Source organism: Cornus florida, unplaced genomic scaffold, assembly GCF_030987335.1.
Source record: "Cornus florida cultivar Cherokee Brave unplaced genomic scaffold, ASM3098733v1 CherokeeBrave_3.0.0_Hap2_Chr01, whole genome shotgun sequence".
In the NCBI taxonomy this organism is placed as follows: Eukaryota; Viridiplantae; Streptophyta; class Magnoliopsida; order Cornales; family Cornaceae; genus Cornus; species Cornus florida.
In genome coordinates this window covers 50,110,233-50,130,372 of record NW_026775571.1, presented here as the reverse complement: position 1 = coordinate 50,130,372, position 20,140 = coordinate 50,110,233, and the positions used below count along the sequence as shown (strand labels likewise).

The window sequence follows — 20,140 nt, the reverse complement described above, 5'->3', positions numbered from 1 at the left end:
ATCGTTTCTAAGAACTTGTACTCTCCACTTTTTTATTTTAAAAGGTACCAAAGGGCGAAGGGATAGTGGTATCTCTCCCTCTCAGAGGAAAATGTAAGAGTTCGAGTACCTCAGACCCAATTTGGTTGGAGAGTATTGGAAGGAAAAGAAAAGAAAAGAAAAGAAAAGTAACGGAGGGAAATCAAATTCTATGTTTCATAGAGTCCATAGAGACTTTGATTTGGCCAAGCAAGCAAAATTATCTTCCATTATTCAGAACGGTCAGTGGCAATTCCCACATCAGAACTCCAATACTTTACACCAGTTCAAGAACTTTGCTCTCTCACTGACATTAAAGCAAGGTGATGACAGGTTTCAGTGGAGACATGGTGTCTTCACTTTTGGAAATGTTTGGAATAGGTGGAGAAATCCACACCCAGAGGTGCAGTGGTTTTCAGTTTGTTGGAGTGGAGCGAGACCTAGAGCTTCTCTGGTTTGTTGTCTGGCAATGCAGAATAAGCTTTTAACCTTTGAAAATCCAAAGAAGAGGGGGCTGCCTTTAGGGTCAGTTTGGTAGGATGGGTTTGAAGGGAAAGGGAAGGGAAGTGGATGGAGGGTAATAAAAAAGTTGTGTTTGGGTAAAGTTAGTGGAGGGAAAGGGAAGGAGAGGGAGGGGTTTGGAGGGTTATTTATAAGAAGGCGTACAGTAATTTCTTAACCTTTCATAATTGGGATGATAAGGAAGGAAAGGGAAGGGAATGGCAGGCAATGGCTATCAAAATATTTGTTAGGCCAATTTTACCCTCAAATTTGCTCTTCATATTTGTTAGGGCCCTGTCTTCAGCGCGGGAACAAAGGAAGGCGCGGGAATAAAGGCGCCAAAATTCACTGGTATAAGAAGAAACAGGAGAGAGAAAAGGGGGAAGTGGGTTCACTGCATGGTCTCTGTGCAGGAGTAGGAAGTTGATGATAGAGATAGAAGGGAAAGCGTCACTGTTAAATTCATTGGTTTACAAACACCGGCTTTGGAGCTACGCAAACCGTTCGAAAATTCATCTGAATTCATCATCTTCTTGGAGTATTGGATGTTCAGGTGTGTTTCTTCAATCCATCTAAGTTTTCCTCTTTGTCCGTATACAGTTGGAGATTTGTTATATTCTACGGAAAAAAATTCCTGCGATTATCTTTAATTATGTCGATGGTTTTCTTGTGAACTCTGTAATTTTGTGGGTTTCTCTCTTTTATCTTTTTGTTATAGTTAATGTGAATTTAGAAAGAAAAAAAAAAAAACACACACACACACACACAGACTTGATAATCCTTATTCTGTAGGGGGGAGAACTCACATGGCAAACTGTAATAACCCCACTAATATGCAGTCCCAGTGCCTTTTGACATAAATTTAGTCCTTGCAAAGTTTTGTTCCTATTTCCTGAGGGATTTAAAAGCAACTAGGAAACTTGAGAAGAAAAAAAATGCATATTCTGTTTTTATTTCACGCCCTGGTCAGGTGTTATGAAGTTGTAGTGGGCGATTATGGACATGAAATATTATGAAAAACAGCATGCCATAATGAGAATGTCATTGATACAGTCCGAATTATGTCTTATTATGGTCATTATTTGAAATATTGCAACTAGATTTTTGTTGCAATACCAACATAATCAATTTGTTTATGTCTGATCATAAGTGTCATATAATTATCATAGGTTATGTTTGGGTGGGTATTCTTATATATATATACTATCAGAACATCATATATTTGTTGAGTGTGTCTTATACCCTTATTTTATTAATCTACACTTATTGAATTTTGAGGGTGACAACAAGTCTTGAAATGGTAGATGGAGAGGCGAAATAATATGGCAACAAATGAATGGTTTTTGTGGGAACAAAGAAGGCGTTTGGCTGCAACTCAAGTTATTTGTTTGGTTGTGTATTGGCTTTTACGGAAAAAGTTTCAAAGGAGAAACTATGTTAATCGACTCATTGGACAATCAACTTTTGAAAGAGAAATGGTACGAAATGAACTTATGAACCAACTTAGGACAAATCAAAGATGTCGTGATATAACTCGAATGGGACCAGAGACTTTCCAAAATTTATGTGAGATTCTTAAAAGGGATGCTGGTCTTAAGGCAACAAAAAATGCATCAGTTGAAGAACAAGTTGCAAAATTTCTTCACATATTATCACACAATGTGAGGAATCGCACGATTCAGTTTTTTTTTCGTCGCTCCGGTGAAACTACAAGTCGCCATTTCCATAGTGTGTTAAGGTCAATAATCTCGTTAGAAGAAAAATTTCTCCGACAGCCTAATGGTTTACAAATCCCGCCGGAGATACTTAGCAATAGTAGGTTCTATCCATACTTCAAGGTAAAATTATAATTTTATTTTAAAATTTTTATACATATGTTGATATAAAAAATTTATAAAATAAATTTATATCAGAATTGTGTGGGTGCGATTGATGGAACACATGTTCGTGTGAGAGTACCTACTGAAGACGCTCCAAGATATCGTGGTCGAAAGAATTTTCCAACCACAAATGTGTTAGCTGCTTGTTCATTTGACTTGAGATTCACATATGTCTTGCCTGGATGGGAAGGGACTGCATCAGACTCGAGAGTAATTAAGAGTGCATTTGAAAGAAAGGATAAGTTGAGAATCCCTAAAGGTAATTTCTATATAAAATTTTTAAAATATTATTTTCTGATTTATAGTTATTCAATGATAACAACTTTTATTGTTAATAGGTAAATATTATCTTGTTGATGGTGGATATATGCTACGAGGTGGACTTATCACGCCTTATAGAGGTGTTCGATATCACTTGAAAGAATTTGCTTCACATCGACCTGAAAATCCTCGGGAATTGTTTAACTTACGACATGCGTCGTTACGTAATGCGATCGAGAGAGCATTTGGCGTATTAAAGAAACGATTTCCAATTATAGGAAGCACAACTGAGCCCACTTACTCAATCGAAACACAAACAGAGATTATCCTTGCATGTTGCATTCTGCATAATTATTTAATGGGCGTTGATCCTGATGAAAGACATATTGGTAGATCGGGAACTCTTAAACCAAGTTGAAGTTCAAGTTGAAGATGAAGATGAAGATGAAGATCTAGATGATGATCGAACTCCAAGGGATATTGTTGAAGGAGAACATATAAGGGACATCATTGCAATGAACATGTGGAATGACTATGTAGCAAATCAAATGTGACTAATGTTATGTGTGTTATAAGTCTAAATCTTTTGCTTGTTTGATAAATGCTTAAAACCCTAGTTTTATTTATTTTCTCTTATGACAAGTACTTGGTCTTTACTAAGACTTTATTGGTAGCTCAAGTTTGATTTGATGATATATTGTTAAAGAAGAAAAAGCATAGTCGATATCTTATATTACTCATGTTAATTTGTTTGTCATGATGTTATTATTATTATTATTATTATTTTTGTTGGTCACACTCTATTTTGAAATTTTACATTAGATTCTACTCATTTGCTAATTTCTTATGTAGATAAGAAAATGAGTAACACAACAAACAAAAATGAAGGGAACAAGAAAGATAGGTTTGTTTGGACGCAACAAATGGAAGATGCATTCATTGATGTGCTGTATTACCAACATATTAAAGGGAATAGGGTTGATGGAACTTTTACTAGCAAAGCATATGATGAAATGGTTAAAGAATTGTGTGCAAAACTTGAAATGGATTTTACCAAAGATAGGATTAAGAATCGATTGAAGACTATAAAGACTCATTTCAATGAGTGGTATGACCTGTTTAAGAATGGATTGAGCGGATTTGCTTGGAGTCGTGAGACAAAGATGTGGAGTGCGGAGCCAGAGGTTTGGAATTCATTGATTGAGGTACTATTTTTTTTTTTATTAATTTAGAGTTATTTTTACTATTAACTCTATGTTTAAGGCCTAATTCATATGGAAACTCTTGAAATGTTTTTTCTATGTTGTTCTAGTGTCGTTGTTTTACCCAAAGAATGTTTTACACTATGAAATGTTTAGCATATATATATATATTTTTATATGCTTGTAATAGGCAAAACCGCAAGCGGAGAAATGGAGAACTACACCTATTAACAACTATGATAAGTTGCTAGAGTTGTTTGCAAAAGATAGAGCGACGGGTGATGAGGCTGCAACTGCTAAGGAGAAACGTTTTCAATGGGCTAGCTCAACCAATGACGAGTTAATGGGAAGTATTGATGGTATTGATCAGCTAGTAGCAGAAAATGAGGTGACTTTGGAAAATGTTGAGCATGTGGCTGATGAGATTGAAAGGACAATGTCCCCTAAGGCAACTTCTATTGCATCTTCAAGTGCAAAAGGAAAGAGGAAACGGTCTTCACGTGGTGTCTCTAATGATACCCAAGACATAGCAAATGCAATTTCCTCTGTTGCAGAATCTATTAAAGAGGGAAATGCTCTTTATGGAAAATATAATCGTAAGGTGCATTCGGAGGAGGAAATCTATAATGAGCTAGAATCAATTGGACTTGAGCTATTTTTAATTGATGATGCTTACTTTTATCTCGCTAACCATCCTGATCAAACGAGGATATTCCTTGGTGTTCCAGTTGCAAAGCGTAAGAATATTTTGGAGAAAATGATGTATGGTTCAACATGATGGTGATTGATGATGGGTAGTCTTTCTTTTTGTTGGGTATAGGTTCCTTTTTTGAGAAACACTTCTGGGAATGCAATGAATTCCTTTTTTGTTGGTGAAACTTTGTGTTGCTATATTACGGAAAAAGTATGTATTGGAAACCTTTTACAATGATGTAAATCTAGGAACTTGACTATGATGTAATTATTATTATCTACTCTTTTGGTTATGGAATTTTATAATGATTATATTTCTGGTCTCTTGGTTTTATTTAGCAGGTGATGTTTGTGGTTATTGAGGTTTCTTTTGTTGATTGCGTAGCATTCATTTTCCTTTGAAATTGCAGTTGTGTTAGTGGTTATCAAAGCAGAGTGAAATAGATTTCTTTGCTTCGAATTACAGCATATACTACTGATGCTATACTTAAATTTCAGTTTCAATATATTGATGCTATACTTATTTTCCAAATTCAATATATTGATGCTATACTTAAGGTTGTCAACCCCAATTATGAGAAATTAGTCACCTCCCTTCAACTACCATACAGGCCGCAACAGCCAAATCATAGTAAGAACTGCATCATGTGAGAACCACATGAGGACTACATTATCCAACCCTGAACTTGATCAATATAATGAAAAAAATGATGGATGCACTCTCATTTTTTTTTTTTCCTCACTAAAATTAAATGACAAAAATATTCTTTATACTCTGATTAATTAAAATGTTATTGTTGTAATTTCATATTCAAGTGCAGTGTATTAGCTAGAGTACATTTATCACCTCCCAACATTAAATTCAGAAGATGATGATATCACATATGAAGCTCAAACTGCAAAATCTGGTAAAATATTAACAAATGAGAATGGAGATTTCAAATGGTTCCATTTGTAGAAGAAAAAAACCGAAATGACATAGAAAAAAAAGGAAACAACAATATTTGAATTTAACTGTATTAGAATAAACCGAGTGTTAACAGTGATGTTTAATTTGCATCTTTAGAAATGCATAACAGACTAATTGTAAAAATTCTCAATGTCTATACTCTCAGGATCTTCCACTGCAGACAATAGAGCCGGCTCCACAAAAAGGAAGAGCCGGCTCTATTGTTTTCCCTAAATTGGAGCTCTCGGCATCTCCAAGAAGAGCCGCCTCTAGAAATAGGTTGAGCCGGCTCCTTTATTGGCCTGCATACACCAACTCTCGGGATTTCTCAAATGCCCAAGAGAGCCGGCTCCAGCAATTAGTTGAGGCGGCTCCAAAAAAATTGTGGAGCCGGCTCTACAAAAAGGAAGAGCCGGCTCCACTCGGCACCTCTCAATCATTCACTCTCCTTACATGCATGATGGGTATGCATGTAAGAGCATGGGAGTGGGGAAGGAAGGGATCAGAGTACTGGATACATGATATGAAAAGGCAATGATGTGTTGCAGCTGCTAAGTATGTATACTTGTTTAAATTTCAAAGAGGTAGGGTCAGAGGCATGTGATGACACTAGAGGCAAGACTGAGGTTTTAGAGAAGGCCCTGGCAATTGTGCCATATATGAAGAGTTAGGTTGGAACATTGTTAGCATCTAGCGAACTAGGGAATGGGGAGAATACAGTACTTTTTGTGTACGATTTTATTTTATCTTGAAAATTAGAATGAGAAATTCATCATGTCATAGAAAATTGAGGACAATCACATTTACATGTTTGTATTTCAGGGGTAATACGGATATTGGTCAGAATTTGGGATTAAAAATACTGTGATGACTATTTTTTATAGATTACAATGATCATTATTTTATTTATTTATTCTTTGAAACACATCATCAACAATCGTTATCTATGTTTTCTACCTCAGCTTGAAATCTTGTTTGTTAACTTCTTTTTCTTTTCTTTTTTGTTCTTTTCCTTCTTTTTTTCAAAATAAAAATAAAAATCTTTCTTTATGTTGAATGGACTACATAGTCTATTAATCTGCAGTATCTATTGTAAATTTGGTAGATTTGTCAGCAATCATATGGGAGGTAGATTTGTTGTATTTGACTGCTAAAATATGAAATAATTTGAACATGTATTCATTACCTCATGGTGTGTATGCATGTCATGTCTGGAAATTTTATTCTCATTGCTTCATCCCTCTTTTAGTAGTAGTTTGTTCTACTAAATTCCTAACTCATTGACCCATTTCGATATGTGAATGATTTAGATTTTTGGAATATAAACAAATTTTATGTTTCTGAATGATCTAAATTTAACTAGTTCTATGTAACATATGCAAGAAATTAGTGTTTGAGTAGTAGTCAAGAATTAAAGTGGTAGAAGTTATATACAACCTAACCACTGATATGGATGGAAAAAAAAAGTTAGAATTAGTTGGAACCACCGACTCCAACTAAGCACATCAATCTTCTTATCCTTTAGTCTCATTCCATATATTTTATAAGCACATCAATCTCCAAATCCTTTTGCATCTTCAATTGCAAAAACTTGCAGAAAATTGAGAAAAATTCAAGAGCCGGCTCCATGATCATGGTTGAGCCGGCTCCATGATATGGTTGAGCCGGCTCCATGATATGGTTGAGCCGGCTCCCTTCAAGTGTCTCATTGACCCATTATATCTCGGCACTTCCTAATTTCTATTCATTATTGAAACATTCCAGAGAGCAAACTGACTTAAGAGACTTCATCTTGCTTTGGGCGAATTCTTCCATATGATGGGTTCCTTCACTGGTATGTTAAATCCATGAAATTCCCTCTTCAATTTATATATATTCCTGCTCTTAATTTGTTTCTTTTGCTCTTTCATCATGCTCATTTCATCTAAATTCGCCATTTATCTTTCTTCTTCACAAATACTAAATTCATCATCTTTGGTAAGATTTCATTGTTCATTCTCTTGAATTCATGCTTTCTTGATGTTCATTGGCATCATTATTCAAGCTTGAATATCTATTTGTATCTTTATCAATCTCATATCTGTCAAACCCTCAAAACCCTAGAAATATTATATACTGATTTGAACACAAATTGGGTTGGCTTTGTGAATCTATGCTCTAAATTGCAAATTTTAGTACGATTCCATTCAAGTTCCATCTTGGGTTGACATTTTAAGGCTGATTTTATCAATTCCAAAACCTTTTTGCTTGATGCTCATTAACTGTTCTGGGGTCTCTAGAATGAAGTTTCTTAGCACTCATAACTTGACTGGATGTGCAAATAAAATTAGTTTTTATTTGCACAAATTCTTGGAATTTTAAATTTTATTTCCATTGAATGGTTCTTGAGCATTCAAAATTTCTATTCTATGGCTTCCTCTTCACGTAGAAAAAATCCTTCTCGTGGCCAAAATAGGAATAGTAGACGTACCCATGATCATGAATCCGGCCCTAGTGAAGAAAATCCTCCCATTCAAATCTCTGCAACAATGTTGTATCGAACTCCTACATACAAGAAGTTATATGAAAAAAATTTCAATCTTAGGAAAGTGGCCAAAGGAAAAGTTTTGTCACAGACAATTTGTGACGACCTCAACCTCAACACCTATAAACTCTTCGATGCTATTGGCCTTGGTGCATTTGTTGGGATGAACAAGAAGTATTATCCTAGACTTGTGCAATTATTCTACACCCACCTTGAGAAAATGCCCGGTGTAGAGAGACTTCAATGCTATGTGGCTGGAATAGTATTCCATCTTGATGTTAGCAGCATTGCCAGAATTCTTCATCTTAAGGATGGTATTCAATTCTACTCACCACAAAGATGGTACAGCGGGGAAGGTTTTGACAAACTAGCAGCAATTCGTCAAATGAGCTATGATTCCCGCACCACCAATACCAAAGAGGTCAAATCCAAACAATTAACCATGGAAGCTCGCTTGATCCACAAAATCATTGCATACTCCATTCTTCCTAAAACCGGCAGCCGCTCAAAAGTCTCTCACATGGAAATCTTTTTGATTTGGTGCGTGTTAAATGGAAAAGTATTTGATTTGGCATATATCATTTTTCATCACATGTTCGCATGCAAGATAAAGAAAAAGAGTCCCCTCCACTATGCCATGGTTCTCACTCACATCTTCATGGATAAACATGTTCCACTTGATCAAAGTGAATCAGCCAAACAAGGCCCAAGAGATATACTCGATGCTTTCAATCTTGACCAAATGGGGCTAAAAAGGGACTCAAACGGTGAGTGGTTTTATCCTAGGCAACGAAAGTTCGAAGAGGCTAGAGCTAGAGGAGAAGAGATTGAGGATGTTGATGATGGGGATGAAGAAGAACCAGAAAGTGATGACAGTACTGAAGATGAGGAAGTTCCAACTCTGAAATGCACCAATCGTGATCTGTTGTTGGAAATTCTCAAAGGCACTCGTCAAAATCAAGCCACTCTTGAAAAACAACAAGATCAACTTGACAGTCAACAAGCTCAGCTTGACGAAATGCAAGTGACAATCGATAATCTTAATGATGATTTTCAAGTATTTCGAAGAGCATATCGTCCTCCTCCACCTTAGAACAATATCCCTCCGTTTCAAACTGTTTCTGTGTGCCCTCACTTACCATATTCGCTTTTGGGAAGCATAGGCCAATTTTTTTTTGCTATGTTTTATTTATTGACAGGATTTTCTGTTAAAGTCGTTTTCATGATCAATGTTTTTGTCGAACATGGTAGCTGTGTCCTCACTCTCCTTATGTATTGATCTTTGCCATCTATAAAATTAAATATTTACTTCATATTTATTCATTTGCCCTTTATTTCATTGTTTACGAAATACGAAATACCTTGTTGCTCAAATATTCATAAATAAAATCTTAACAGCACTAGAAAACCTTTGTCTGGATGGTGGCAAGTCTTGAAGTGAAGGCTGAATACTTCAGAATTTGGGAGAATACTCACTGAAGCCAAAATGGGGGTAAAATGGCGCTGTAGGTAAAAGGTGCACATAACAGTGTGTTAAATAAAATAAAGAAGAAGATGAATTTGAGTTCCATGTTTACGAATAATCCAATGATAATTGTTATGTTAGTCACCATAGGACTTGCTTACGTAGAATCACACGACCAATCGGGAATGGGAACTCTTGAAATCAGAAACTTTTGGCAGACAACAATTTTAATTTTAAAAAGAAGAAGAAGAGATGTACCTAAAGAAGGAAAAATAATTAGATAAAACACAGCTATTATAATCATGTTTAAAAATATAGCGCAACGCTTGATAACTTTGACCCAGAGAACCAATCTTGTAAGTTTATTTAGGAAGGACCAAAAAAAAAAAAAAAACTTGTAAAATTATTAAATATTTACTTCATACTTGAAAACGGAGGGATATTGATCTTTGCAATCTATAAAATGAAATATTTACTTCATATTTATTCATTTGCCCTTTATTTCATTGTTTACGAAATACGAAATACCATGTTGCTCAAATATTCATAAATAAAATCTTAACAGCACTAGAAAACCTTAAAATTTATATTTCAAAATACGGTAAAGCAAGAATCTACAATAATTGCTAATAAATTATCTACATTGAAGTCTTCTCAACTTATTTTTCACAATAAACTTTGGAATAACCTGATGGTTGTAGAAGTCTTCAAACATAAAGTCTAAAGATCATCAAAAGTGTAAAAAATTTCACAGGGCTTTGAAATAAACTTCGACGGACTAGATATGTCTCAGTTTTCCTCAATTAGATCAGAACTCAAGGCAAAATTATGGATTAGTATCTAATTTAGATTAAGTTTCTATGTGCACAGATAAGCACCTAAGACAATGGCATTCCATACCAAACCCTTCAGACAGGATAGTTTGCCGAGCACCATGATCCATACTTGCATCAATATAGCAAATTTGTAGCTCTTCACCTGCAATACCAAATAGGAAAATAAAATTGAGGTAATGGTCCATCTGGAAGTTTTATTATCGACACAAATAATAATAAGAATAATAATAAGATTCCTAAAAGTACCTATGAGGCAGCTGAGTCAACAAAACAATAGGAAATCCGAACTTTAATGAAATAGTTCCTCACTTTATGCTGAGAAACTGCCCATTCAAGCTTCTCATCTGCCACATTCTGCAGTGTCACTCCTCTGTAATTTTATATCACCCCTTGAGAAACTGATGCGCTACTGATGGAGTATGTGCACAAGTTCTTCTGTAGAAGTCTATTTTATTTTTTAGTCTTGCACAGCAATAGAGCCGCCTCCACTCAAGGTAGAGCCTGCTCTCTTCATTCCAGTAGCTAAAGTTTAATGTTAGTGGTTGGAGCTCACTCTGTCTAAACTGCATGCCATTTTTTATTTTCTTTTTATAATCCTTATTTTGCCATTGATTTGGAGGAAGATCTCAACAACCCATCTGAGATTAACAGGTTTGATTTATGGGTTTCAATTTCTTTTGCTTCTGATTCAAAGCCCTAGTCTTTTAATTCGGTATTTAGTATATTCCTTGCTGTAATGAAGCTCTGAACCTGATATCAACATGGTTAAACTTGTAATTTTTAGTCGAAATTAGCACAAACATAATTCACTATAGAATCTTTTGGTGTCTTTGATTGTATTCAGTTGAAGATATGGTATTTGCAAGAAATTGGTGGATCTGTATGTTCGATCCACTTCATGCCTTGGGTTGTTAAGTTTTTTTTTTTTTTTAAATAAAGTCAGAAAGAACCTAACTTACTGTTTTATGTTGTTGATCATCATTGATTATCTTGTGATCAAACCCCTCTCACCCAAAAAAGTAAGAAGCCAAATTTAAAGATTAAATTAATGATCATTTTATTACTTTTCTCTGTTGTTACTTGCTTGAAGGAAGATCTAGTAATTGGGTTTTCTATGCGATCTGTTGATTGTTTTAGCACTTACCAATATGATTATTTCATTGACTTTATTATTGTTTTGTTGATTTTATCATCTTTTTTGTTGAAGGAAATCAAACTTTTAATAACAAATTCATTTGTGCTCTTGAGTATGAATGTTATTTCAACTTCATTTTAGGAATAAAAGTGAGTTACATTTTATTTATTTATTTTTTATTTTTGGGTAAATTGCATTTCTTTTTCTTTGTTTTACTTCTGCCATCTAACATGACATAAAATTGGTTCCCAGAACCATTTTTCTTGAAAGGAGCCGCCTCCCATTTTGGGAGCCTCCTCTACTCATATTGGAGCCTCCTCTACTTAAAGTAGAGCCTGCTCCATTCATATTGGAGCCTCCTCCACTTTTACTTGAGCCGGCTCCTTTTATAAGATTTAGCTTGCTTTGTGTCCTACAACACAAAGCAAGCAATTAAAGAAGATCTACACTAGTTTTGTCGAAGACTTTTACATTCTCCTCAATATAGTTTAAGCAACCATCATTGGGTACAAATGCAGCGATCTTCTTTCCATTCTTAATCAGCTGCACACGAGCAGATTTTCTCATGGTAGAGTTGGGCTGCTTAGCCTCAATACCACTGCATAAATTAGTTAAGTGCTGTTGAGTTTTGAAATATTGATTTGGAAAGAGAAGATGAATGTGGCATTTGCTACCAAACCGAGCCTTAGAATCGAATCTTGGGGCAAAAATATTGTTGCATATTTAGATCTAAAAATTTATCTGTTAAAATATATAAAGGGCATAATAGTAAATTTTTTATTATCCTTCCATTTCCTTTCTTTGCCCAAACATGATTGTTATCCTTCCCTTTCTTTTCCTTCGTTAATCAACCAAACACGATTGAGGATTAAACTTATCCTTCCCTTCCCTTTCCTTCCCTTTCCCTTATAACTAATGTTATCCTCCCCTTTCAAACCCATCCTACCAATGTCCATTTGCTAACTGCATGAACTCAGCCGATGATGTAGATCATCTTACTGTCAATTGTCCATTTGCTAAAGCAATTTAGCAATGGTTGTCTGATGTTCTTTGGTGGAATATGCCTCCAGTCATTTCGTTAACTCAATTAGTGGATTGGTTTGTCACTAAAGGAATTAAACATAAGGCCCAAAAACGTATTTGTGCAATTACTATTTGGTATGTATGGAATGAGAGGAATTTGCGATTGCATCAGGAGGTTCGAAGAACTACTATGGAAATTGCTAGACTTATTTGTGGAGAGGTCCTAATGTTGTTTGGGATGGAGATGGGAGAGTTATGCTCTCAGTCTCTAGCTAATTGACACTTATTGTGTTTATCCTCCCGTTGTCGTAGACAACTTGTTTCCAAGCGATGCCTTGTTGATGATTTGTAATTTTATTTTATATCTATAGAAATTTTCCATTTTACCCAAGGAAAAAAAAAAAAAAAATTCTATATTTGATGTGAATTTTAAAAGGAAAAGAAAGGAAATAGAGGTATTCGGAATGAAACAAATTATATAGGATGTGTTTGTTTTACCAGCCTTCCAAAAATGACAGGAAATGAAAGAAAATGCTAGCTTTTTTAATGAAATTTTATTAATATCAAAATTGCCCTTATTTTTATAAAAGACAAAATGTGTGAAAAAGGGTACGACAGTAAATTTATTATAATATTTTACTTTTCTTTCTTTTCCATTATTATCATTTCCTCTTTTTTTCCTTTATTAATCAATCAAATATGGTATGTGCTTGACTATATCTCTCATTTTCTTTCTTTTATTTTCTCTCAAAACTAATCTTATACTTTCTTTTATTTTCTATAGTATCAAACAAACAAATAAAAACGTGAAAAAATTATCATATTCTTTTACCTTAGGTCATATAAAGTAAGAGCGGGAGCGAAAACGAAGGAGTATGAGAACGACATAATTAAGTCATATATGGTAAGAATTTGAGATAGAATGCTCACGGACCGTAAATGTGTACAGAGCTTGAGACCGACACCCATTAATAAGAATGGTGTATTCACCTTTTACCTTACCTTTAACTTTATTTCTTTGCGGAAATTGTATGATAAGATGACTTTTATTAGGATGACTTTTATTAGGCTAAGTGGTCCCCTTTATATAAAGGACGCAATCACGTGACACCTCACACTTCACACTCAAGACTGTAGCAGGTTTGCTTAAGTTTCTGCTGAGCACCCCCACCACTTTACAGCAATAATATTTGTTCAAGTTTGGGATCAACTTTAAAACAAATGTTGGGATATTTACTTAAACATCCAAACCTTTTTTGTAATATGCATCCCAATTCAGAAGGGACGTGAACTATTGTTCCACTAGAGAAGGTATTTGTTTAGGTTGAATTCCTCTTATCTTTTTTAAAAGAAAAATGATAGGTCTTCCGACGATAATTGTCGACTCTTCTTACGAATACAACGTAGTCGAATCTTATTGGAATTCTTAAAAAAATTCTCGTAAACATCCATTTCCCTTCGACTCATTCCCAATTACGTTATATTCGGAAGAGTAGTCGACAATTGAAGTCGGAAGATCTATTAATTAAAAGGTTATATCATTAGACTACGTGCCCTTTGTATAATGTTTTGGTATTAATACTCCCAATTTTTTTACAATTCCACCCTATTTTAATTTTCACTTTATTTTCTAATAAAGTAATACAAATTTTACTTTTAAAACATTAATAAATTAGGAGTGTGAAAATGCTTCTAGATGATAATGTATATATTTTTTAATTATACAAAATAGAATGCCAAAGTTATACCACCATCCATTTTTTACTTTAAAAAATATTAAAAGTCGTTAGTTAGTGGTATCTTTACTTCTCAAAGAAAAATGTGATTATTTGTTCGAGTCTCTGTAAGGACAAAAATTAAAAATTAATAAATAAATAACGGTGAAAAAATTATCAATAATATACATCCTTTGATGGTAAATACCATGTTAGACTTCTCAAAAAGGTCTTCTAATTAACAAAAATCTCTTATTTGTACCAGTCTTGGACACGGATAAAATTTAAGTTACTGACCTACGTAACGTTATGAGTGGAATACATCCCTCCTATCCTATGATCTAACATTTACTTTAACCTTTTACTTTATTTAATTGTGGAATTGTATGATAGGATGACATTTATTAGGTCAAGTGGTCCCCCTTCATATAAAGGGCGCAATCACGTGACACCTCACTCTTCACACTCAAAACTGTAGCATGTTTTGCTTAAGTTTCAGTTGAGCACTCCACTTTATAGAATTCCCCACATTCTCTGGAATGGCAACTTGACAACTTCATGTGCTATCATAGTGTCCACACCCATGCACATTCTAGCACGTGACACGTACTCATTATACATATACAGTATTTTCTAAGGAGGAAGAGGAGAAGTGAAATTTGGCCGTGGTTTGGGCGGGAGGGAATTGAATAATACCGTGGGATCTTCATTGTGTCATGATTTAACTCACACAATTTTTTTTAATAAATATTATTTTTACATTCTGAGCGTATTTTTGTTCTCACATTTTTCGCATATTCTATCTCAAATTATCACTATTTATGACTTAATTATGCCACTCTCATATTTTCGCTCTCAAATTCGTTCTCACTTCCACTTTATGTGACTTTGACCATAATCTATTTTTTTTAGTGAGTCAAAAATAATATTTCACTGATCAAGATTCAAATATTATATATGTCATTATTCAAAAAAATATATAATAAAAAGTTTAAGAATATAAAATATGAACATTATGGGTTTGGTACGTATTTTATTTTTTATCTTTTTATTTTTGTTAGATATTGTAACAATATTTTTGAAAAAAAAAAAAAACTTGTTTAGAAAAAAATGTTTATTTTGTACCGTGTTGAAATGTTTCATGAATAGTGATCAAAAGTCGAAACACTAATTTGATATTTTTACAATTTTCGCACTGTAACAACGAGTACTGTAACAATGAAGAGTAGAAAAAAAAATTTGAAAAACTTTGAAATGACCTTTTTAAACTAGACAAATTTTAAAACTTGTGAATTTTTTTTTACCAAACATATTTTTATTGTTTTTGCTTCTAAAATTTTTGCAACAAATAGACATTATCAAACATGATTTCTATTAAAACACTTGTTTTGCTTCGGGTTAAAATAAAAACACAAAAACAAAACCCATACCAAACAGGTCTGAAATTTATAAATTTGGATTAAAATTTAAAAAATGAGAAAAAAAGAAGGACAGAAAAATGTCCTTGCACATACATCATATATGAGTGTAAGAATAAGAAAAAAGAAAAAGAAAAAATAGAAGAAAATAAAAAGAAAAGAGAAATGAAAGCTTTGAGGAGGAAAATTAGGATTTTATTGAAGAAAGTGAATACAGATTTTTTTAAGGGATCAAAGAAACTTGAAAAAATAAAAAAAAAAAAAATAAAAGAGAAAAGAAAGAAAAAGTTAGAGAGATTTTTATAAATGAAGAAATTTATAGGTGCATTTTGTACAATTTTTAAAAATTAAATAAACTAAAGAAAGTAAATATACACACACACACACACAGAGTAAAACAAAAATGTACGTGTAGTCATGTGAATGGATTAGCCTATTAGGAGACTAGGAGCCATGAGATACATTACTCACAAAATATATATATATATAAAATAAATAAAATAACCCAGAAGGCAATACAGTACTCGGTTGAATTTGGGGAAGTGATTATATTATTCTGACCTCCAATGATAGAGTCTTCTTATTTTATAACTAATAAGTAATGTCTTTTTGTGGCTGTCCGATTCCAATGGTAGTTGACTAATTGCATCTACTCCAAACCTTGATTAGGTTAATGTAGCAGACAAAATCAAAAGTTACTACAAATTAAACAGCCTAATTGGGAGTAATTTAATTGCATTTTATTTTATTTCTCTTTAGGTGAGGCTAGGAAAATGGGCTTTGTCTGGTCTGGGCCTTTCTCGGAAATGGGCCAAATACTCTATAATATATTTTGTTTAGAAAATGTCAAACTAAAATCCAACAATAAGAAGCTAACCTAACCACTCAAATTTGTCCATTCTTCTAATCTGTTTTATTTTGTCCTCATCAAAGAGAATTAAAAATTCTGTTTCATTTATTTATTTATTTTTTAAACCTGGAAAATTAGGAAAAGGAGACTCAAACACGGATATTCCCAATCGGAGAGCTGAGCGCTCTACTAATTAAATCATTAGATAATGCCCAAATTTATTGTTTCATTAAGATGAATGTGCATGATTTCCATTTTCTTACTCACTATGTTTAATTGATTTCTCTCTACATTTATAATTATGATAATAGGTTAACCTTACTTGGCCTCAATTTTTTTTAGTGGGCTTGGGCGTTTGGTCAATAGGACTAAATTGGTGAACATTGTAGAATAAAAACTTGGCAAATGTAGTTCTGTATATTTTTAGTTATTTAATAATTTTTAATTGTAAATCAAGTGAAAATTACCTCGAGATAGCGTTGTTGAAGAATAAAAAAAATTGAAGATAATTTTTTTTAAATATAAGAATTTAATTTTTTGTAGCTTGTCTGACTCAAATTCTTTGATTTTTTAACCGTGTTCGTGGTTTCTAGATTACCATGGATGTGATATGTGAAAAAACAAGAAAACCGATTTACTTTACTTTACAAGAATATATATAGTAAGTATTTTTAAAAATTGAGTGGGAATATCAAAATGTATGAAAGAGAGTCATAAATGTGGTGGGTGGTCGAGAGTGAAAAAGAAATGATTCTCCTTTGTATTCAAAAAATCAGTGGGGGTAAGAATGTGAAGTGTGGTATTTTTGAAATTGAGAAGGCATTTTTAAAACTTTTAGAAATTAAGAGGGGGCATTTTCAAAATTTTAATAAAAAGTATAGATAATAATGCAAATAGAAAAAAAATCCAATGGTGGCATCCGCCCCCACTGGTCCTTAACCAGGTCTGTGTCTGGTAGTGATGGTTTTGTCATTGAGATTCATGGAAGAATAGTGTCGAGAGGGAAAATCATACAATAAATAAAAGACATTTATTTATATTTTAGCTATGGTGGCTTCTTCACTCCCTTGAGAGGAATGTTTACGCTAACATATTAACAAGAAAAAATAAATAAAAATAAAAATACTTTTCATTGATTGAGAAAAGAATTACAAGAAAATAATAAAACTCTCTCTAACTCACTCTATTATTCTCCAACTCCTCTATGTATCCCTCTTCCCTTCCAAGAGTCTTACAGAGTCTAGAAGGGAAGAGTTAGGAGGGAAAAAAAAAACACAATTTGAAAATTTTGATTCGAATGATTTTTCCCACCAATCCAGTGCTAATCCAATTTCGAATTTGAAATTGACTTGCCGTATATTAAAAATAGAATAATTGTGGTGTAACCAAGTCTTAAACTTGAGAACACTTATAAATTTAGTTATGCACTAAATCATCTCTCCTACAATGCTGCTGGTGCTCTTCTTTAGTTATAAATAAAGTTTCATTCTTTCTGCAACCATAAATTCTCATATTTTTGCCATTTTGCTTCTTATCTTCTCATTCCAAAATTAGCCCGTATAAAATATGAAAAGTAAAGATAAAAGCATTTAACTAATAAAAATAATTAAATATATTTTTTTGAGTATAAAATAATAAGTTTTGTACACTTATCAAAATAAGAATAACAAGTTTTTATTTTTTTATACAACAAGTCATATAATGCATTTTGATTTCATATGAAACAAACATAGTAATGGTTTTTGTGGTGCGATGACTTTGCCTACAACAATAGTTATTAGGTCAATATTGAGATGGCACCATTTGAGGTGGTTATATAGCAAATCTTGTAAATTCTTAATGTAAGGAGTGAACGCTTGCCCATTTATTCAAAAACTTAAGTTGTTGATTAGTGCTGCTGCATACTCACCCATTTATACTCTTTTCACTTTTCATTTGGATTCGATGTGGGACAAATATTCCTTAGACGCTTTTTGGGCCGAGCACTTAGCGTGATATCGCCCATTAACCCAAAAACTTAAGTTGTTGGGTAGTGCTTCATAATCACTCATTTATATCCCTTTCACTTTCCATCCGAATCCGATGTGGAACAAATATCCCTTATAATACCTAATTTGTTGGACCAAGGTATGAGAGACAGCTGCCTTGGGACTTGACATAATCCATGAGACCACGAAGAAGATCAAGTTGATTCGACAACAGGGGAGTTGCACTTTGTCCCTCAATAGGAAACACAAATATTTCTACACACTCGTATCATATACAAACTATCATATACATGTAAGATACCAATAATTCTAGGATACTCGCGGATACATGTTTCATACTTTTTAAACGTATTCATAATTTTAAAATATATTTTTTAATTTTTAATACGTATTCGATACTTCTCAGATACTTCGACTGTGAATTTAATACTTCTCAGATACTTCATAACACATTTTAAATAAATATATTGTTGTGCGTAAAAAATGTATTTAGTATTATTATTTTGTTTGCCATATCCCGTCATACCCATATCGTATTTTTTTTTTTTTTAATTTTATTGTATCACCGTATTAGTATCATATCACATCTGCACCGGTAACCATATTTGTGCTTCCTAGATACCTCAGCAAAATTTCAACGCATTGGCAATTTACCAACGGTTACACAGTTGCATTTGGTCTAATATACAGGACGATAAAATTTTGGTTTCTTTTTGAAATGTCCAATAGATGCACTTTTACTTGGACTTTCTTGCCTAAAAAACTCCTCTTTGCTCCACACCATACTATTTACACGTGAGGACAGTACATAGTTTTTTACGGATCATCATTCAGAAAAGCAAGATTTATTTTTCCTTTCATATTTGTGATTGCAAGGAAGGTGATTCAATCACTACGAGGGGGACAGAGTGTTCACGAAGCATTCATATACAAGAATTGAGAAGTCAGCCCAGAGTCAGCAGCGACTGGACGAGGAGTCGCAGAAATTCGTCTTTAGTAACTAGTTCTTGACAGAGTAAAGTGGGTATGAGCCTAAGATAAGAGTACGGCTAGGCCTCCATGGTTTTTTCCACGTAAAAAAATTCTCGTCATCCCACAGTCTCATTGTTTGTCTTGTGTGCGTCAAGCCACTGAAAAGTCCTCCCAAACCTTCGATTCTTGTCACCTGATAACCAGAACAGCCAAGCCAAGCCAGGAAATTTAGAGCACGAACAACTTTTAGCAACCCGAAGGATTTGAACAATCGTACCTCCTGCAAAAAGACAATTGGGAGGAATCAAAACCCGAACTTTGAACCAATTGCTAAAGGGAAAATTGATTATCAATAAAACTTAAATATCAATAATTAAAATGAAAATCACAAGTTCTAAATTATTTGAACTAGAAACAAAAAGGGGGTCTCATGTTAGCTGGCAAAATTTCACCAATAGGCAGCATACTGCCCAGATGTTGAAAGTAAATCTCTGCCATAGCAATTTAAGGATAACAACAGAAACAAATTGAAAAGATATACTGTTTGGTGCAACCACTAGACGATTTTTTATGCTTGAAAAATTAAACCCTTCACACTCGGATGATTTTTCGAAAACATATTGCTTGCTGCAACTATTTAATACCGAACACAAATTCATAAAATTGAGTCATTGTACATCTCTCGCACTAGAAATCATAGATGCAAATCC

The 20,140-nt window shown here is 33.6% G+C and overlaps 1 protein-coding gene across 1 annotated transcript; it reads left to right on the top strand.

Moving 5' to 3' along the window:
- Positions 1-609: 609 nt before the first annotated feature.
- On the top strand, positions 610-4,873 carry LOC132296470 (uncharacterized). The gene is made up of 3 exons (XM_059794671.1): positions 610-1,072; positions 3,513-3,865; positions 4,053-4,873. Exons 1-3 carry the CDS (start codon positions 946-948, stop codon positions 4,638-4,640), a joined length of 1,068 nt encoding a protein of 355 aa, XP_059650654.1. The 5' UTR covers positions 610-945; the 3' UTR covers positions 4,641-4,873.
- Positions 4,874-20,140: the final 15,267 nt, after the last annotated feature.